Raw genomic sequence first — 22,067 nt, 5'->3', positions numbered from 1 at the left:
CGGTAGACAAACATTTAAATCTAACCTCTATTTATTCTAAGCAAACTCATTATTTTAAAATGTTTAATAAAACTAGTGAGGGCTTTGCAACTCCGCACAGAACAGAGGTGATATCTTCTTGTAGCTCAGGTCTCCACTGGGTGTGTCCTGTCACATTCCAAAGACGTAGGTAATTCTTATCTTTCAATTGCCTTGTGTAGGATTGGGCACTTGCACATGGTGCACCCTGTGGGTGACTGATAATCATCCAGGATACAACGCTGCCTCATTCCCTATAGCAGGGGTCTCCATCTCCAGTCCTGGAGAGCTACTATCCACAAGTTTTCTATCCTACTTGCTTCTGATGAGTTGACACCTGTTCCTGGTATTTATCCAAAAACAGGTGTGGCTCATCAGAAGTCAGGTTGGATAGAAAACCTACTGGATAGTAGCCCTCCAGGACCGGAGTTGGAGACCTCTGCCCTATACTATCTGCGCTATAGAATAAGCAACTTAAGACAAATATGAGTCTGTCACTGAACCTTAAACAATCTCAGACATATAAAAAGGGTGGACTCCTTCCAGAAATAAGTATGATACCATCACCTTAAACTGACTCGCACAGTATCCGGCTACCCCCATTCTCCATGGCCCTAAGCAATCCTAAAGCAAACCGTACAAGAAAAATCACAAGCTGCAATACAAGAAAATTCAAAAACTTAATTTTATTGCTGTCAGGACACTCTTACCCTAGGAAATGAGGCACATGCATCAAATTGCCACAGCAAAGTAAACATTCTGCCAAAACTACAAAAGAAAAAAAAAAATCTAGGTAATATAAAGGCAGCTATGATCTCAAGTCTATGCAGTAATTTAAACAGCATGCAGACTTTAGGATATCTTGAAATCACAGCAATGATAAACATTACTAATAAACTGTGCTGGTAGTAGGGTCTTGAACAAAAGCACATCTACTTGATCAACACTTGTAACGTCAGTTTGAAACCAAACTTTGGCAAATGGCCAGAGATACCCAAGTGCACTGAGTCAAGGTCAATATTGTCCAGCAACTGTGCACATAAGTTACATTTCTGAAAAATATGCTGTCCTGCATATTTTAAAGACAGGAATGAAAATAAGGGCACAACTGCAAAAGCTCAGTCCCACAAAGCGAAGGGGACTCAATCCCATACTTCGTCGTCGTCATTGGCAGTGGCTGCTGGGCTCTGGGTGATGGGCTGCAGCTTCTCCTCCTTCTGAAACGAACCTCCCTAAAAGACAACAGCCAGTCAGGGCAGGGACTACAGTAGGATTAAGCAGAAAATACTTCACCAGCAGACCATTATAGCCTCTTCCCCACTTGTGTCTCAAACTCACAACATTTACCGGAATCTGAACAAGCATGGAAAGTGCTTAGCATACTTTTCCAGTTCTTATACAGTAACATTATGACACTTGCACGTAGTGTGCATAGTTAAGGATTTTTATTTGGCAGCGAGGACCTTTTCTGAAAAAGGGACCCCAGAAACGACAGGGTAGCCAAAAACAACAGATGTAAATAAAAAAATGTTTCCAAAAAGACAATTGTTTTTACAGCAAACAAACCAGTGTACGATTCCAAAAATAAACTCCAGCATAAACACTCCCCCCACAAATTACAATGACTCCCAAACTGAAGTCTAATGTTCAGAAAAGTGTCTGTGAGGGATCAGCTGCCACCATTCAAGTACAAAGAGAAAAAGGTAACATACTTTGCGTGTATCGACAGAAGCGAAGACCTTCCCACGTGGATTAAAGCCAGTTGTCCCATGTGCGCTGAATGCTACGTCTTCCAGCCAAGACGGTACTTCCTGCTGGGCCTTAAACAGAAACATGCTCCATCCAATCGTGTTGCAGCGGAACGTAAAACTGCCTGGGCCCAAAATTTAGAATGCATCTCTGGATAGGACAAGGTCCCACTTACCCTGGAGAGGACCTTCACCAGGGAGCGAGCCAGTGGGGTGTCGCACTCGGGGTCGAAGAATGACACCACTCTGCCCGTGTTCCCACAGCGGCCCATCCGGCCAATGCGGTGCACGTACTCGTCGATGTTAGTCGGGAGGTCAAAGTTGACCACGTGCTGGACGTGCTCAATGTCCAGACCCCGTGTGGCGACGGAAGTGGCCACCAGGACAGGACATTTCCCGGAGCGGAAGTCACCCAGGGCTTGTTCCCGCTCTCTCCGCTCCCGGTCACTGCGACAAAGACATGACCAGCAGAGTAAGCACATACTAAGCTCTTTGGCCGCCGTCACATTAGGGGGTTTTGTGACCTGCTGATTTTTTAATCAGTCACCAACTCTGGCAATTTAGTAAACTGCTGATTGCGTAATTATGACACGACACAAAAAGTTTTCTGCCTCTGCTCTGTCTGGTTAGTGCTACTGAGGCTGAGTACTTGGCAGCAGGTGTTTCATTTTTAGGTAGTAAGCATGGTAGTAAGCATGCATGGTCAAAGCAGAATCTGGGAGGGAGCCCTGTCAGCTTCAGAGAAGGGGTCCTGTACATTCGTTATATGCATTTATGATGCAGTATGTTAATTTGTTGGGATGCGTTACCACTTTAAAACAATACGAAAAAATTATGGGTATTGCCCATCTCATGGTGAAGAAGTACTTCAGTAATAAAATGCATCAATGACATCACTACAAGTAATATTCTTGCTTTTTCATTAGTAATATCCCTGCGAAAATGCATAAAAATATATTCACCACTTGCTTCTTACACACGACTGACCTCCACCAGTCTAGTCAGGAAGTGATGTTTTGGCAGAAGAAAGATCAGCAAAATAAGTCAACACACAAAAACACAAGACAGAAAATGTGTCATGTAGGAATATCTCATCCACTAAAATGTCTGGTCAGAGCTACTAATGAAAATTCAATTCAAAGCTGAGGATTTAACTTTTTGGTTTTAGACTAATACTTTGAATCTTTCAATAAAATTTTGGGACATGATGAAAGGAACCGGAGCCGGGTTCGTCTATATTTGAGCCCTGCTTTTGTGGTACTTCAGGGCAGCATAATTTGCAGGTAACACTAAAACGGATATCTTTTGTAAAAGTATTTCCGTACTGCTTAGTCTGTTTATCATCTTCAAACACGGCTGCTTCCTCTGGATGCCCTGTTGCATTGTAAATGGCACACAGACACACCCATGAGGCATCAGATACGTTTTTAAAAATGCCACTAATTTAAAATATAAATTCTTCAAAGCCAAACAAAAGATAGGCAAAGAAATCTAATAGTCAAAGATGGCTTACAGACTTACTATTGAAAATCTGGTACACATTCTGAAACCAAATTGCCAGCGACTAGTCCAGTATGACCAAAAGCTTCAACTGGTAAAGCTATTAGTTGACTAGTCGATTGGGAAGCAAAATTCAAGAAACACGCCCAGTTGGAACCATGAGAAAACCCTGGTGTTTGACAAATCTGCCTACTGCCAGAACTGCACACATGCCAGTCTGACGGATGACAGCAGAATGACTCGGACCATATCAGATCACTTTCTCCAATGAAGCGTTACTAATGTCAGGGACATGTTAAAACCTGTCAACCTTGCTTGCATACAGTAGCAAGGGCGTTCCAGAGTTGTCAGTTTAAACTGAGAGTCTGCAGCTGAATTCTGTAGCTCATTCACCTTTATTCGTGGCAGGTAGAGGTGGATGGTATAAACTATTTCTATACATACAGTATCTCTCTCTCACACACACACACACACACACACACACACACACACACCATGCTGAACAGTCATGCAGGCTCAGGCTTTGTCACCACCAGCCTGCACCAGCATAATCCAGAAAATGTCAGAGTCCATGCTGCTTAAATGAAGTATTGGCTGACAGTGCTGGGCACATTTAAGAGGACTTGGTTTAAAATAAATTTGTAAAAAATGGAACTTCCATCATATGGAATTTGTGATTTAAAAACAGACAAGCAGAAAAAGATAATCTGCAAATTATGTCGGGCAACAGTGGTTGCAACTTTTTCTATAACCTCAGAACAAAACATCCTGCTGTACTTGGTCAATTATTTGCAGTTTGCAGCTTGAATTTATCGATTTCATCGTTTTTCAGAGATGGAACTTACTTGAGAACAGGTTTTGTATCATTTCTATTATTGCAGTTTGCGTTTGCACAATAAATGTTCTTAAAATACCAGTGTACTATGAAATATGTCCGGGTAATACAGTTAAGAGTACAGTAACTGCTATGCAGTTCACACACCAGTGCATTGCCCCTTCAGAAGCACATTGTTGAAATTAAGAAAAACAAATATACAGCAATATATACACCGTTACCAACAGTGCTGCAAATTATAAAGTGATATAAATTTTAGGTTAAACTGCCCAGCCCTAATGGCAGGCATCCAGTTTTGTCCTCAGAACCCCCCCTGACACCCTCCCCATGATTTCCCAGGGGAGAGCCCACTGCTCACAGATCTTTCTGCAGTTTCTACTGGATTTAAAACGCCAATTTTAAACATTCACTGTCTGATACATCTAGAGGAGTCCTGTACAGCACGGTGCTCATAAAACTTTCGTGTGGGGCGCTGTGTTAATGCCCGTAGGACAGGGGACCACGCCAGTGCCAGCCAGAAGCCTGGCACGATACACTTACCCATGAATGCTTGTAGTTGATATGTTCTCCTGACACAGAAATGCTGCGATAAAATCCGCTTTTCTCTTCGTCTCTACAAACACCATTGTGCGCTCTGTGCCTAATTAAAAAAAAACACATTTCTGCCACAACAGAAACCCAAGGCAACCCCACAGCAGTAAGGAATACACCCTCTCTCTTCACAACTAGACCTAACAAAGCAAATAATGGATTTGACCATTTTAGCACCAGAGATATGGCTGCTTGAAGTTATGACTTCAGTCCACGGCTGCGAGACATTTTCAAAGTACTGACAGAATTTTCATCTTATATCCTTATTTTGGGTGTTAAAATTAGGACTGCCAAAGTCTTCTAATGAACACAGTGGAGTGAAAAGCTTGTCATGGCTGCTTTATCTGATCCATGGAACACTGATATAGGTGTAATTTTCTTTTCATTTTTAGACTGATGTATGGAAAAAATACATTTCTATACTGAATAGTAGTACATTTGCCAACAGGGAAGGAAACATAATACTTGCACTTCACTTTGACCATAATGTTTCAATAGAAGTGTTTGCGAAACCTGAAATGCTTCCAACTTCGAACTGAACATTTCACTCACTACTGCCCAACACTACCAGCTGCTGTTTTATCAGAGGAGCAAAAGAATTTCTGAGAGCTTGGTCTTTTTAATCCGCGGGGCGTTATTTTTCAGACACACGTAAGGACAGAAGCCTATGGAGAGGAATGAGTACCGGTTGTGTTCAGCAGCTCCAGAAGCTGACCCCTCTTTGAGAATTGGGAGACCTGAATTAGGTTCTGCTCCACATCACTGCAGGCACCACCGACTTGCCCAACAGCCAGGAAGAGGTAGTCAACCTTAAAGAAGTCGGCAGCAAGCCTACAGGAGAAGAAACAGTCTCGAGGGCATTCCCTTCCCCTGCCGGGAGTAACCCCCCCCCACCCCCGATGCAGGAACTCAAGCACTGCTGAACACGATATTGTACACGCAAGTCTGGGATATCATGTTAAGTTGTATGTTAATTCCCTTCCCCCTCCCCCCCAACGGCCACAATTGTACTTCTGGATGTCATCAGGAAAGGTGGCGCTGAACATGAGGGTCTGCCACTGCTCTTTGGGGGGCATGCCAGGGGAGGACACCAGCCGGCGCATGTCTGGCTCGAATCCCATGTCCAGCATGCGATCGGCCTCATCCAGCACCAAGTAGCGAATCTTGCTCAGTCCCACCTGAGAAGGTCACATCCCCAGAAGCTCAAATCACTATTACTCACAAAGGCAAAATGCATAAAGCCGATCATATTTCCAACAAGCTTGTCTTTAAAACTGGATCTCTGTTTATATGGATCCTTCCGGAGCTGACAACTGCATAAAACTGCATCAAAAACCTATGCTATATTATTCAGGAACAAAAAGAGGGATTGGATCTACCAAGCTGCTATCCAATTATTTGGTTCATCTATCAGTTTAGTACCTTTCCTTTGCCAATAATGTCCAGCAAGCAGCCAGGAGTGCCACACAGCACATTGCAGCCACGGAACACCCCGCACATGGTGTAGCCTGTGCTGATGCCCGCATAGGCGACGACAGGCCACACGTATGTCCTGTGATGAAATCAGCGCAAAACACAGCAACTTCTGCTTAAGAAACAGGCTTGCTTCAGACGTCCTCTCAGGACAGTCGGCACCAAAAAAATGCTTAACAGACTGAAATCAGGCTCAACTATATCTAGGACTTTAAAATGAAAAGATGATACATGTAGCTGTGGAGGGGGCAGTTGAAGAAATACCCATAGGCAAACTTTCTAGCCTCCAAATTGATCTGGTTGATGAGCTCGCTGGTTGGGGCCCCGATGATGACCTCAGGCTCCTGGATCTTGCTGAAGCGGTTGGCTGCCACCGCGTCTGTCATCAGCTGCTGGAGTATGGGCAGCAGGAAGGCAGCCTAGTGTGGAGAAGGCGTTTAGAAGGTTCCAGATGCATCGGGACCAGATCGGGACCTGGGGGTCCACTCTTCCCTGTCCAAGCCGTTACGACAGAAATCCATGCAATACTCCGCTTGATATTCCTTACAATGTTACCATTTAATGTTGCTCATTATTTGTTACAATTTAAGTGTGTATATATATCTAATCTAAATGACTGTTCAACGACTGCAAACCTGCAATCTCCTTTCAGGATTAATAAAGGATCTATGCACCCAAGCAAAGCTCTTTAAGCTTCTGTCAAAAACAGCTCTCATGTGGGCTGGGTGTGAGCAAGATACCTTAAGCTTGCACTTCCCGAGTTACTGTATATCACTTTCACAACCAATGATTAAGAGCATCTGAAACATTTCTGAATATATATTTATCATCATCAGGGTAGGGAGCATTCCCTCCCACTTTAGGGAGGCAGCCCGTCAATGTTCATCCAGAACGCCAAGTCACTGGAAAACAATGGAACAATGGAAGCCATAATGGTCCCAAGTGGGGGCAGTGACCAACCCAAGCCTGGACACACTGAATCCTTCCTCTAACTTCCTCTAACTCACCGTCTTCCCAGAACCGGTTTGCGCACATGCCATTAAGTCACGTCCCGCCTTGGCGATAGGGATGCTGTACTTCTGGACCGGCGTGGGCTTCACGTAGCCCGATTTCATGACGTTCCTGCTCGATGACTCGCAGAGCGCGGCCTCTTCAAATGACTGTCACAGTGATTCAAGCACAAGTTTCAAGCGGAGCAACTGCACTCAAAACAAGCCACAAAATTTACTGGTACAGAAATGAACGTAATAAACAGAAAAAAGTCATTCCAAAGTAATTCAGTGGTCAAACTGTAAATTATGCAATTCAAGTCATATCAGTGGCCAAATGCCTGTGGTCTGGACCAGGGTGAGTAATTGGAAGACAAATGACAATATACTATTGGAAAAAAGCCGCATTTAAAGGTAAGGTAATAACATTTTAAAATGCTGCCCAACCTCCACAAGAGCACTTACCACAATGGCCGGTGGTGGGTTGTGCCCGCTGATCTCCACCAGCATGTCATTATACGTGTCAAAGTTGATACCCGTTTCATAGTGGGCAAAAATAGAGCTCTCCTCTTCAGGAGGGGGAGGAGGTACATAAATAACCTTTGGACCTGGTAGACAAGGTGAGTCGACAAAACTGGATTAGGAGAAACAGCATATAATTTATCCCAAGAAACAGAGTTCCAGCAATCAAACCACAGTTAGTGGCCTAATGGTTAGGGAAGTGCACTTGTAATTGAAAGATTGCCGATTCGAATCCCCGAACCAGCAAGGTAACACTGCGGTACCCTGAGCAAGGTACTGCCCCCAAGCACTGCTCCCCGGGCACTGAATTAGCTGCCTCCTTCTATGTCAACAATGACCACCGATCACCAAAATACACCGGCATACGAAATCCATCCATAATTCCAAACCACTTATGACCGGCAGGATCATGGGAAGAATGCAGCAGGCCTGGAACCTATGCCAGGCAGCACAGGGAGGGCAGGGAGTTTACAGGCCCATTCAGATGCCAGTCCTTGGCACACACACTTGCATGCACACACAAAGTTAGCTTAAACAAAGTTAGCTTAAACGCAAATATTTGCACCATGGCTCCACCCAACATGGGGAGAAAGCTTCACAGCCCAGACAGTGGGGGAGCAGGCTCCTAACACCAGAGGGATAAGCAAACAGTGCTACCCACTGAGTAACCTTATCACCGCCTATATCCCAATCCACTTCCAGAAAACACACTTTCTGAGGAATCTACATGGGGAGGGTGAGGGGATGTTAGGTAAAAAAGCAAATATTAAAAATATTTTTTTTAAAAAGACCAATGACAAACCAAACAGAACCTTTTGCATCAGAAAACACTTCCTCATCTCTTCCTCGATATCCTGGTTGGGAAGGAAAAAAAAAAAGTTGTGGTGAAGGAAGGTGGGGAGAGAGAACAGAGGGTGAGTGCGAAAGAGAGAAAGAGACTGACCTCCCCCTCCAGATCTCCCTCTACTGCCTCTTCCTCCACCCTCAAAGGAGCCCCCTGTGATGAGCAACATTTCCTGTCAGCATCCCTTCCAAGTAAAGCAGCCTGCACAAGCTCAGCGCGTGACATATGGTGAAGCACGGCCCTCACAACCGTGAGCAGAGTTCCCAGGAATTTGGATTGTGCAAATTTTGAAATGAAACCAATTTTGCAGTTCGCTTAAGTATAGGTACATTACAATGCTTTCATTTTCACGTATCCCATCTTGCCACCTTTGTTTGAATCACAAGCTTCTCTGTTTTCCTCACAGTGTTGGCCATTTATCCAGTACCTGGGGCATTTCTCGGGCAGTTAAGGGCCAAACAGAGATGTGACTGAAACTGGCGACGTTCCAATTACAGGGCCCGACTTAAAACTGCGTAAACATTTGAAACGAAGTACAGTGCTGGTCAATGGTTGATGCATATATTCTAAGGTTAGCCAACACATGGGGAGGGCGGTGTGTTACAAATACAAACCCTGACGGAAACCGCCCCGACCTCTGCCACCGCGCCCTCCAGAGTCACTTCTGAACCCTGTGCATGATAAAAGCAAACAAATGAAATGTTTGTCTCCAATACAAGTAGGTTCTTTGGCCAGAAATCATAAAATGCACGATTTGTAATAGTAGCGAAAGCAACACATACCATCTTCATTCCCAAAATCCCCCGTTCCTGTTTAGAAACACAAACAGACAAATGTAGCAATATTCAACCCACACTATCCTTTGCCTTTCACAAGACTAAAAGCTTTGATAGCTTTTGAAACTGTACTTCCTGTACAAAATTATACAATAACCCTAGGGTTTAATTTTACAATTTTATATTTAGACAATCACAAATAATATGACAGCAAACGTTAAAAAATAGTCTAAATTTGATTAAAACTGAAGGACACACAGCAGTACCCTGGTTATGAACGAGATTCGTTCTCTATGCATCTTTAAGCTGAATTTGTAGGCAAGTCGGAATATTTTCACAAGTGACAGAGAAATGTGTGATTTCGTTATTACAAACCAATGCATTTCACAGTTCTACCAAATGACAAGGTTTTGAGCACGTACAGCACAAAGTCAGGCATGCAGCCGTATAGACAAGTAAGCTTAAGTGCCTATTTCTGCATTGCATGACATCCTATTTGAGGCTTCAGGTGGGAAGCCTCTGGCCAGTCAGATATCGGTAATTATTTAACTGCCTGGGAGAGCTGAAAACAAGGCCTGGATTTGGAACCAAGTGCCAGATTTGAAGAGCCCTGCTGTATATCACATGGACTTCACGTGCAACCTCAAAATTACCTGAGGGGGCACTGCTGAACCCTCCTCTGCTGCCACCACGTGACCCCCCACCTCCTGCAGAGCACAACAACAAAACGCACAGATGACTAAGGCTTCCATCAATTTACTACACTGCAGGCTCACTTTACAAGCTGAAAGCTATGCATTAGGACTTAATTGATGCCATTAAAAACCATCACTGCCTACGAAAGGAGGAAGACGAAAGTGAAACTGGGGCTGGAGAACTTGCCTCGACCTCTGGCTCTTCCCCCATATCCACCTGGAGCACCACCCCAGGAGCTGTCCTCATTACCTGAAGAGCGACACTGAGGTTCACATCAGAAGCCAAAAGGAGCAAAATAACATGAAAGAGGCACGCTTGTCATTTCGCCACAACAAACATCTGGCCCTGGATCCTTGTAGCATTCCTGCCACGCACCAATAAACATTTGAGAGGCTGCTTACAGGAAACCACGTGACCTGCACTAGACAGGTTACGCTGGCTGACTCATTATAAGAACATAAGAACATAAGAAATTTACAAACGAGAGGAGGCCATTCGGCCCATCAAGCTCGTTTGGGGAGAATTTAGCTAATAGCTCAGAGTTGTTAAAATCTTATCTAGCTCTGATTTAAAGGAACCCAGGGTTTTAGCTTCCACTACAATAGCAGGAAGACTATTCCATACTCTAACTACACGCTGTGTAAAGAAGTGCTTCCTCAAATTTGTTTTAAAATGTTCTCCCACTAATTTCCACTTATGGCCACGAGTTCTAGTATTTAGACTAATATTGAAATAGTCATTTGGCTGAACAGCATCCAGACCCGTTAGAATCTTATAGACCTGAATCATATCCCCCCTTAGTCTCCTTTGCTCAAGGCTGAACAGATTCAGTTCCGCTAACCTCTCCTCATAAGACATTCCTCTAAGACCAGGAATCATTCTCGTAGCTCTTCGTTGCACCTTTTCTAAGGCAGCAATGTCCTTCTTGAGGTATGGTGACCAAACCTGCACACAGTATTCTAGGTGGGGTCTTACCAAGGAATTATATAAGTGTAACATCACCTCCCTTGACCTAAACTCCACACATCTAGAGATATAACCCAACATTCTGTTCGCCTTTTTTATTGCTTCCCCACACTGGCGAGAGTGGGACATGGAAGCATCAACATACATACCGAGATCTTTCTCGTAATCAGCTACCTTTATTTCAGTGGAACCCATAAAATATCTGTACTGTATATTTCTGCTCCCTGCATGGATTACCATACATTTATCTGTGTTAAATTTCATCTGCCAAGTATCAGCCCATTCGCTAATTAAATCCAGATCCCGTTGAAGCCTCTCTGCTGCTAGATTAGTATCTGCTACCCCGCCCACCTTGGTGTCGTCTGCAAATTTAACCAGTTTACTGTATGTATTCGTGTCAATATCATTAATGTAAATTAGGAACAATAGTGGTCCTAAAATTTAACCCTGCGGTACCCCACTATAAACGGAGGCCTACTGTGACATTGTGCCTCTAATAACTACTCGCTGCTTCCTATCAGTTAGCCAGTTTTTGATCCAAGCTGCCACAGTTCCTAAAATCCCTGTAGCTTTAAGCTTTAGCAAGAGCCGTTTGTGGGGGACAACATCAAAGGCCTTCTGGAAATCTAAGTAAATCACATCATAGGCCTTTTTGTGATCAATTTCACTTGTAGCTTCCTCAAAGAACTCAAGTAGATTCGTTAAGCAGGATCTACCTCTCCTAAATCCATGTTGGCTATCCTTTATAATGTTATTTGCATCTAGGTAATCTACCATTTTCACTTGAATTATAGCTTCCATTATTTTTCCAGTAATGCTAGTTAAACTGATTGGCCTATAGTTTGCTGGATTACTTCTATCCCCTTTTTTGAATATGGGTGTTATATTAGCATGCTTCCAATCTGACGGTACCACACCCGCAGATAACGATTTCTGGAATATTAAAGTTAAAGGTTGGCTAATAATATCCCTCATCTCTTTTAAGACTATAGGTAAGATGCCATCAGGCCCCTGCGATTTATTTATTTTGAGTTTAGCTAGGCTTAGTATCACATAAACCTCAGTTATACATATATTGGTCATAGACGATGCTGTATTCGTATTAATTGGTGGTAAGTTACTTGTGTTCTCTATTGTGAACACCCTTGAAAAATAATCATTAAACTCATTTACCATATCAATTTCGTTATCAATTATAAGTCCCTTACTATCCTGCAAATTAGTAATTTCAGCTTTTAGTGCTCTCTTGGAGTTAAAATATTGGAAGAAACCTTTACTGTCATGCTTAGCCTCCAATGCAATTTTTCTTTCTACATCCCTCTTTGATAGCCTAATGTCATTTTTTAACTCTGCCTGTAGACTTAGATACTCCTGCTTGATTTTGAAATCATTAGTTATTTTCCAATTGTGGAACAGAGCCCTTTTCCTCCTGACTTTATTCTTAATTTCCTTAGTAAACCACCTTGGTTGTCGTTTCCTAGATTTAGTTTTGCTGGAAACAGGTATGAAGTCCTCTTGCACTTGCAACAATGTGCTTTTAAAAAATTCCCATGCCTCTTCAACTGTTTTGCTATTTAACTCTGTCCAGTTTACGGTTTCTAATTTCCGTCTCATACCATTAAAGTTAGCCTTCCTAACATTGTATACTTTTAATTTAGACTTTGCTCTTCGGACACTAAAATTAACCTCGAATTTAACCATGTTATGATCACTACCGTACAATGGGTCTAAAACCTCTAATTTTCCAATCCTATCCTGGTTATTACAGAAAACTAGATCAAGAAGGGCTTCTCCCCTGGTAGGAGTATTAACAAACTGAGTAAAAAAACAATTCTGTACTAATTCCACCATCTCAAGTTCATTTACTGTACAGAAGAGCCAGAGACTGTGTCCCACTGTATCCCAGGTAAATTAAAATCACCCATAACCACCACATCATTTTTATTACTCATAATCCTGATATCATCATATAATATTCTGCTTTCCTCTACAGCTACATTAGGTGCCCTATAACAAACCCCGACAATTAGGCCATTTGAATCTTTAGCATCAAGTTTTATCCATACAGCTTCTGAATTTTTATTTTTATCAGTGAGATCCCTTGCCTGCAAGTTTTCTTTTACGTATACTGCAACACCACCTCCCTTCTTGCCTATCCGGTCCATACCATTATTCCATATCTACATCACCATCTTTTTAACAGGAACCCAATTACAGGAATAGCACCATTATTAGGTTCCAGCACTTCAACTCCCTTTAAGACGGCAAAGCCAGGTCACAGTAAACTGGATGTCTGGGAAATTGGGGTGTGTGTTTAAGTGCTTTCTGCTGGTGTAAATTCCTACCTTTATGTTTTGGCACCTGGTTTGAAATCATTTCATATGCCACTAGTCAACTAACAGACTTTCAGTTTGCAAAAGTAGAAATCCCACAAATCTTTCCATAAAAATACATCTATGAACTATTATAGCTACTTAAAAAGTAACCCTTAATGTTAGCACATGACTGTAAATTTAATCATTTAAAAAACACTGGATGCAGAGTGTATAATACAACATGCGTGAATCTGCTACAATAAGCGAATAAAACTATTACTGCACTTACCATTATTTTCACCATCTCCATCACAACTGTCCTCATTGTACACTTGAGGTCCTTTTCCTCCAAAAGATTTAGCATTATCTGAATCCAAATATTCCAGAAATTTAGGTTACCCATTACATTCATAGGTTAGCTCAGAGATAGACAGGAAAGCAAGATGAACATATGATCATAAACTCTAGGCTTTGTACACTGGCAGTTTTAAATCAATAATCAGTATAGAGAGAGAACAGAAAGAGCCAGTAAAAATCCCAAAATGTATTAGTCCAATCAAGAAATAAAGCTTATTTCCACAATGGGAAAACATCATGTATACATAAGTTTAACACTTCAATTGCTTACATAACGAAGTTTTTTTTTTTATTATTATTTGGCTATGGGTACATCAGAAACAAATCCCTTTAATCAACTGAAAATCTTCCCCAAAACTCTCAAATGTTAACTTTCACTAATGTTTCTTAGCAGTTATATTAAAAAAAATTAAGAGAGAGAACCTGAGGCACTGGAGCCCCTGTACCCTCCACCTCCTCCCCTCGAGCCCCTACCTGTAAAAAAACAAAAGGGGGGGGGAGGCTTTCAGCAAGTGATTCTGTACTTCTGAAATCCAGGGGCAACATGCTGTAAATAAAATATAATCCCCAGTTCATCCTAAAAGACCCTCACCACTGCCCCTTCCACTCCCGCCAAAGCTGCCTCCAGAACTGTTCCAAGAACTGCTTTCACTGTCTGAATACACAAGAGCAACATGTAAGAAAAAGAACAAACAACAACCTTGAGTGGAAGGTCCTACATTAAATAACTACACATTATAGAAAAACAGCAATGCCCGAGTAAGCACTTTGCCTTTGGAACGCAAGTTTGTACATGATTCTTTTCAAAAGTCAAAATCCATGTTATCCACACGGGTTTGCATTCATCCACCAATAGCTGTACATCATCTCTTTGAAAACAAAGTATTCCACCGATACTGCAGACATGGATACACAAAAAGCACAATGACCCACCGTTAAGGCTCCCATGACTTTTACTCTGGTAATCACCACTGTTCCATGAGCTTATGGGAGCTGCAAGGGAATACGAAAGGGAAAAGCATAAGGATCAGCTTTTAGGCAAACTCAGCTCACCTGCATCGCATTAAGTACTGAACTCTTGGCACTTCCAACCCAGTAACCTTAATAGGACAAGGTCTCAAATAAAGAGTCATAAGGGACATACACTTGGATCCCAAATAAGATGAGCACCCAAGGTGGTACCATTCAATTAAAGTGCAGATCTTCATTGAAAAGTCTTCACACTCACATAGAGCAGGAGCCCTACAGATCACACAATGTCAGCTGTGTGTATTTACTTGCAAGCACCAAGCAGGTCCACCCTTCATTTCACACCAAATGCTGCAAGGCCCCTTAACCCTCTGGAGTCAGCGATCCCGCCGGCGGGATCGGACAGAAATTTCGCCAAACCGTTTAAATAACACTGCGAGTTTTTGTCATATACACATTTAAAAAACACCCTCAGAAACCTTGGATGGTCTACTTTTCAAATATATATAGGCAGAAACTAAATATATTCGTACAGCTTCGTGATACAAATAGAAAGAACAAGAGTGACTGACTTAAGCGTCTGCGTCTCGAAGCAGCTCTGATCGGCCACTCACTTGCAAATCGCGCTATTCGCATGATAACATGATAAATCGACAGTTAGTATTGGGTAAACAAATATGTGAATACGCCCATTGTGATTGAAATAAACAAGAGCACATGTCTGGGTAGTGTTTACACTGATCGGCTACAATATAGCACACGGATACGTCGCTGCCGCTGAAGCTTTGTGCCAGTGTTGCCACTTTCAGCAGCGAATCTCACACCTGTGTTCATGGCTCAGTGGGCTAAGCTTGTATGCATGTAATTATGCGGTCACCAGTTCAAATCCAGCCTATTGAGAAAGTGAATAGCGATCTTCAGCTAAGAGCAGTACTATACACCCCCGATGCAGGTAAAACAAAGAAAGGTGACATGGTTTATTTTTTGGCGATTTAACCTAATTTTAAAAACTTTAATACTTCTGACAATGAGACTTTTGAAAAGAAGACAGATTAGGGATTTAGTCAGTGTTTTTTTCATGATTCTACATAATGATTTCAGCGAGATATAAACTGAAATACACAAGAAAGATATGCGGTTGACAATGCCCTCGTCCCCAAAGCGTTAATAATAGTGAATTATTTTATTTCTGTTAACTCTGCATAGGCACTGCATCTTATTTATATGGTCACAATTTTTCATTTTTCATTCCATCTATCAATAAACTGGGAAAAGGATCTTATTGTTGCTACTTTTCTTGCGTTTCAAACTACCTTTCCAAGGTTATGGGTGTGGGGTGCAGTGACATTCCAGACTGATGGGCCATTGACAGTATGCAAACTACTACAGGTGTGAGGACACCTATCTCATCAATATTCATTGTGCAGGCCACTGACTTTGAGGAAAAAGAGTGTCACTCTAAAGTTCTAACACTTTAGTAATCAAACTACATAAAATTTCAGAATGTCACTTTCACCTATGTGTAGCCAACCCCTGGGTCTATAAGCTTCAGAGCTCAAAAGTCTTGGCTAGAAATGTCTATAATGTGATTTTTTACAATTTCTGAAAACAGGTTTTTGGAAAGCATATGTTTAAAGTTGATTTTAACAAAAAACAGAATAAATATTCTAAGTGGTGTCAGATTATTTGTGCCGAGTTTGTGCTGAATAAAAGCAAATGTAACACTTTGGGATAAATGTTTTTTAGATAGGTGAAATATTTTAAAATGTCAAGGCATGTTCTCACTTACACTCTAGGTGCAACTTAGACACATCGTCAGTGTTGTATCCTGGGTTCATTGGGTGTTTCGGGTCTCACAACAGACACCCTCGCCCAGGTGACCCAGCCGGGGTTGATCAGGCCCCGGCTTGTGTCTAAGTGGCCTGTGTAGCCCACGGATCCCCCCGCTTGATCCACAGCCATCTTGACGCCTTTTCTGCTGCGTCAAAGATGTTTCTAATGGCTTTCTTGTTCTGCAACCCTTTCACTCCCAACAACTTGAGTGCCCTGACGAGAGACTGGCCGACGAAGCCTCTACACCCGACCTCAATGGGGTTGACTCGGATTCTCCATCCTGCGCTCCGACATTCGCCTGCCAGCTCCTCATACTTGGCCCTTTTCCTCTCAAAGGCCTCCTCCATCCGGTCTTCCCAGGGAACAGTCAGCTCCAGTAGGACCACTTGACTCGTTGTTTCAGAGACCAGGACTATGTCTGGCCTGAGTGTGGTCACTACGATGTTCTCTGGGAACTTGAGCTGTCTCCCTAGGTCGACCTTCAGCTGCCAGTCCTGAGCTGTTGCCAGCAGCCCCCCTGCCTGGCTCCGGTGCTGTTGTGGCTTCTCCCCAGCACTAACAAAAGCAATGGGCTGCCATGTTGGTTGTTGGTACTTACTGCTGGAGATCCCTGTACTGATGACCTCAGCGATGACCCGCAGCACTTGATCATGGCGCCAGCGGTAACGCCCGTCTCCAAGTGCCCGGGGGCAGCAGCTCAGAATGTGCTCCAGTGATCCGGCTTTCTGGCAGAGAGGGCATAACGGAGTCTCGGCTAAGCCCCAGCGGAAGAGGTTGGACGGGCTTGGGAGTACATCATACACTGACTGTATGAGGAACTTGATCCGGTGTGGCTCAGATCTCCATAGCTCTGTCCACGAAATCTTTCGGTCAGCTGCCTCTTCCCATCGAGTCCATGCACCCTGCTGTAACATCCCTACTGTCCTACTGCAGTGGGCTTCCTCCACCCCTGCTCGGATCTCCTCCTGAATCAGCTGTCGCCTTTCCTTTCCCTGGGACTTACTATAGAGAGGTCTTGGATTGCTCCCTAGGCCTGCCCGTCCGACTGCCACTGTTCCCACCAACTCACTATGTCGCAGCCGTGCCTCAGCCTGATGTCAGACTACCCCGAAAGTGGCTGAGAGGCCTCAGACTCCAGAGGGTTAAAGTTTCCAAACAAGCACCCATGACAACCTGACTGGTGAAATAGGTGGGCAGTGAAGCGCCTGATAGCAGCACTAGCTTCATTCAGACCTGACCTGAAGAGTCAAGGAATGGGAACGACTTAACTCTGCACCTACCATTATTTACAATGTTGCCTCCAGAAGTGTCCTGCAAGGAAAACAGGATCAAAGCATAAGAACTATGCATTTTCAATACAGTTGCGAACGTATTGTTTTTTACAATATATATCAACGAGCTCAGATGCCTTTGCACACCTGGTTGTCTTCTTCCCAATCCTGCATGGTTTCACCAACTGTGCTGTGGGAAACAAAGATGAGTGTTAAGAGAAATATGTAATCTAAGATATCTAGAGGTTTTTTACAACCTCAAACAAACCTATTTACAGTAAATTTTGCTTAGCGGACAAAAATTCACACACGGAGCGGTTAAACCCACATCCATCACTCTAAATTAAAAAATGTTATACTAACTGTTAATAAATGTGAAAGTACTCGATTTACACGATGCCCGAGGCGCTGGTTTAGATAAAACCTTTGCACACCAAAATATCTAACCAGCACAAAGCGCAGAAACGCTGTGGTTCTGCTAACCTCCTCAAGGTCTGTTTTATAACTGGCAGCTATCTTGCAAAATTAAGCTTCCACCCATGGCCTGAACTCAAATGAGTCCGGTAAATCAGCCAACGACCCACGGGACACAAGTTAGCCAAGCCGGCGCCTGGCCTGGTCCATCCACACCTCGGTAACAAACCAGGGCGAAAAGGAGGTATTTGAGCGGTAGGGCAACAAAAAGCAACTCAGACAGAAACTGCACTCATATCCAGCCTATATTACATTTATCAGCAGGAGTTAGTGCAATTGCTTAGGAAGAAAGGCTACCAAGTGCTACATAGCAAGTATTCTGTTGTTAGTCAGTTACACAGAAACAAATTTTGCATTGCTAATAAACTGGCTTAATTGTTTCGTGAACAGCAGGCCCCTGTTGGAGCACCAAAAATAACCATTAAGTAGTTACTGCTTAAATTTGAACATACGAGCGGATGCTACAGGAGTCCGAGCGGCAGGCAGTCCCCGATAAGCAGACAGCTTCTGATTGGGCGCGCCTACACACTGACCGCACCCGGATGCGCGAAAATCCTGCTTAGCGATTGGCGGGAACAAATGGCGGGAAGGGCGCCCGCGCCATGTTGGGGTGCAGACAAGCCGTCGCTATTTACTTTAGCTCGCCTTGGTGCGCATTTCCTGGCCATTTTATATTCAGAAATTATAACCACCTACTTAGTCATACAGTATACAGAGATCTCTACAAGGCTTGGTCTATGTCCACTAAAGCATACTTAGCAAGCTAACAACTCAATTATTAATGGAAAACCACAAAAATCTGAATCTACTCACATATCTGATGTGCGATCTGAAATAATATAATAGTAATTAAAGTAGTAATAATACAAAAACAAGCAAAAATAGCGGTTGCTACCACGCAGGGGTTTTATCAACTCAAGCCTGAAACCACAGCTCCTGAAAAACACGGCGCAGGCACACGGAAAGAAATGCCTCCAGAGAAATGACACTGGGGGGCGCTTGTGAGCTCGATCATACTGGTTATCTGAGTCTTTACCAGAGTTTAGCGAACGTTATAATCACTGTTGGCGTTTAAACCATGAAACATAATACGCCAAATACTGCATTTTCCCCTTTATACATCTCCACACGGATTTTTTTTTTACCGTCTACCCAGGGGCGGATTAACGCACAGGCTAGATATGGCTTAAGCCTAGGGGCCCCACGTGTGCCAGCCTGCAAGGGGGTCCCCATTGGCGCGGAGGGGGGTGGGGTTGGGGGCCCCACAGACTACTGTAGCCTAGGGGCCTCTGTACACCTTAATCCGCCCCTGCGTCTACCCAGCTAACACACCCTTGTGGGGCCAACACGGGTTTAAAGTGGGCTGGTCGGGTTCCACGTGGGCATGGGCTCTAAGTGGGCTAGTAAACGGGCTGATACTGGGGCCCTGTTGGGCTGCCTAGGAAAGTTTATAGTGGGATGTATGTGGGAAGCCCAGCAAACCTGTACATACAGTATAGGGCACACATGGGCCCTTTGTGGGTTTATTTGGGTATACAAAGATTTTGTAATTTTGGCATAAATATATCCAAAATATTAATTTATGTTGCTTTTATTATGCATACGTTTAAAAATATGTTTTTCCATTTTCATGTTCATAGTGAGTTCTTTGAATATTAGTGGGGCCCATTTGGGTTGCCCATTTAAACATAATGAATATGTGGGCATACCAGAAAACGTTAAACGTTCATTTCCATTTACTGTGCTATAGCTGATTCTGTTTCTTTGGGGGTATCAACATAGCGTAAGAGCAAGCAGGAAGTAATACTGACAATTATAATCTAGTTAAAGCAGTTGAAAATTGTTTTTAATTCTTTTAATTAGCAGTAATCAACCGTTTAAAGGTCTTTTTGTTCAATAATATCCCGCAAAGTTCATTCGTTTTATACATTTGTTAAGAACTGCTTGTCCCACAATTAGGATTATGGGTAGGATGGTGATGAGCTGCCGTCACCCCTCCCACTAATTGTTTTGTCGTGTATCCCATAATTCATTTTTCCGCGCAATTTTAACGTTCAGGAGTGGAGCAGCATAGATATCTATAGAATGACTAGATGTCTCGTCTGCGTTGCTGGCCAACGGAGTCGCACGTCCGCATATGGCGGCCATCTTACCACAGGCTGCTCGCTCACCCAAAATATGGTGTTGATAGTAAAACATGTAATTTTTAAATAGCCATAACGTGCTCAATTTTTAACCGATTTTCAAACGGTTTGATTTTATAAACGTCAAATATGTAGTTATGACACTGAATACTTTTTAATAATTATCTTATGTTCTAAAAAATAGAATAATGTTCTAGAATAGGTAGACTAAGCCTACAAGATTTCCCTTAACAAATATACATCAAGAAACGCTGCATGTTAAAATCCCCACCCTGTACAGTGATGACTATAACACAGCACAAAGAACTAAAGTCCATATTTCCAAATCGTTAATAAAAATATTTTTACACATAAAATGGTAGTAAACAGTTTGTTTAGACATTATAAAGGCACTTTTCAAAGATTTTTGAAGATTTATTAAAATCAATGTTTAGACAGAGGTGTTAGAGACATTTGATGGATTTTTTTTTTTTTTTTACATTTTCATTAAAAATTTAGCGAAGTAACAAAGGTGTCCCAGTGGTGCTGGTTCTGGTCCTCATCCAGCTGGGCCTGATAAGAGTGGGTTAGCATTACTATAACTCATGATCAGTGGCGGCTGGTGAATGTGTCATTTTCACATACAAACGGAGCATTCTGGTGCATTCGGACAAAATAATAGATAAAAGTTAACATTCTCTCCCTGTGTCTGTATGTGTGTTTGTGAGAAAGTGAGAGAGAGAGACAGAGAGAGGGAATGTGATTTTAAAATGGGTGTACGTTAAACAAAATATTCTAAACCTTGTGTCAACAACAATCTAGCAATACTATTATGTAATATGTACATACTTCCACTAAGTAGCTAACGATTATCCTAAAAATAATTCATAATATTGTAACATCCTACAGGTGAAAGGTGATCCCTCGGGTTCTCGTTTCGAGACAACGGCGGTTACAGCAGACATAGGCGGCACAAAAGTCTGGCATCTTGTCAGCAATTTCCTGTAGAAATCATAATGCAAGACGTTTTAACAAACCAACCAGACAGTAAATCATGTGTAAATTCAGTTAAATCATGTTTATAATGTGTGTATTATATTGAAAAGAAAGCGTAATTCTGCCTCGCCCCAAATTACTGGATCGCTAGTAGCCTAGCTAGGCGTGATACACAACTAAACTGCACGATTAAGTCAGTTTTTTTTTCGAGGAGAAAAGTTGCGATTTCAACATGTTCAAGCATCCAGAACTATAACCACGTTAATAATGTTTGTAAGAAAACACACAGTTTGTAAATCCATCAAGATTTCAGCGAGATAAGAGTATTAACGTTTGTGCAGGTCACTTACCTTACCTCTGTTTACCTGACGTTCGAATGATCCCGCCAGAAAGCCAGCCTGTGGTAAGATGGCCGACCTGTGCGGACGCTCTAGACCTCGTCATAATACATCTAGTCATTCTATATATATATCTATGTGGAGCAGCGCGAGAGTAATAAATCTAAGCGGTCCGAAGAACAAGCCTGAGGTAAGTTATGTTATTTCTTAAATGCTTGAATAGTAAACCTGACAAAAGGTGTCAATTAATAAAGTTTGGCATCATAACTTTTAAGAATTTGTCATGTCCTATGATGATATTCTTATTGTAAATTAGCACGCATGCTAACATAACTAGAAACGAGTTAAACATGGCATTTTTGTTGCTGAAACGTTCGAATTTTTTAATTTGTGGCTACGAATTAAAGTACCACTTGGTATTTTAATGTACTTT

At 42.6% G+C, this 22,067-nt stretch overlaps 1 protein-coding gene across 21 annotated transcripts; it reads right to left on the bottom strand.

Moving 5' to 3' along the window:
• Nucleotides 1-685: 685 nt before the first annotated feature.
• On the bottom strand, nt 686-21,769 carry LOC140583998 (probable ATP-dependent RNA helicase DDX4). 21 transcript variants are annotated; one of them, XM_072707958.1, is made up of 24 exons: nt 21,647-21,769; nt 21,208-21,302; nt 17,851-17,893; nt 17,713-17,743; nt 14,564-14,623; nt 14,223-14,285; nt 14,054-14,104; nt 13,563-13,640; nt 10,179-10,241; nt 9,950-10,003; nt 9,303-9,329; nt 9,135-9,191; nt 8,620-8,673; nt 8,489-8,530; nt 7,620-7,762; nt 7,173-7,325; nt 6,430-6,584; nt 6,115-6,244; nt 5,704-5,870; nt 5,378-5,523; nt 4,642-4,741; nt 1,943-2,213; nt 1,731-1,838; nt 686-1,250 (listed from the first exon to the last, which is right to left on the bottom strand). In XM_072707958.1, exons 2-24 carry the CDS (start codon nt 21,285-21,287, stop codon nt 1,161-1,163), a joined length of 2,166 nt encoding a protein of 721 aa, XP_072564059.1. In that variant the 5' UTR covers nt 21,288-21,302; nt 21,647-21,769; the 3' UTR covers nt 686-1,160. The 21 variants fall into 21 exon arrangements, with proteins under 21 accessions (XP_072564059.1, XP_072564060.1, XP_072564056.1 ...); XM_072707959.1 differs by having other exon boundaries at nt 21,652-21,744; XM_072707955.1 differs by lacking the exon at nt 21,208-21,302 and having other exon boundaries at nt 21,652-21,755.
• Nucleotides 21,770-22,067: the final 298 nt, after the last annotated feature.

The sequence above is a fragment of the Paramormyrops kingsleyae genome, unplaced genomic scaffold (genome assembly GCF_048594095.1).
Source record: "Paramormyrops kingsleyae isolate MSU_618 unplaced genomic scaffold, PKINGS_0.4 ups29, whole genome shotgun sequence".
Taxonomy (NCBI): Eukaryota; Metazoa; Chordata; class Actinopteri; order Osteoglossiformes; family Mormyridae; genus Paramormyrops; species Paramormyrops kingsleyae.
The sequence above is the reverse complement of the archived record's forward strand: the minus strand, read 5'-3'. Positions and strand labels throughout refer to the sequence as shown.

Bases quoted from the DNA above. Each gene is read 5' to 3' on its own strand.
- LOC140583998 (XM_072707955.1), bottom strand. From the start codon at position 21,755: ATGACTAGATGTATTATGACGAGGTCTAGAGCGTCCGCACAGGTCGGC. The intron at 10,242-13,562 runs GTAAGTGCAGTA...GTCGCTCTTCAG, and splicing joins TGGAGATGGTGAAAATAATG to GTAATGAGGACAGCTCCTGG. The intron at 5,871-6,114 runs GTACTAAACTGA...TGACCTTCTCAG, and splicing joins ACATTATTGGCAAAGGAAAG to GTGGGACTGAGCAAGATTCG.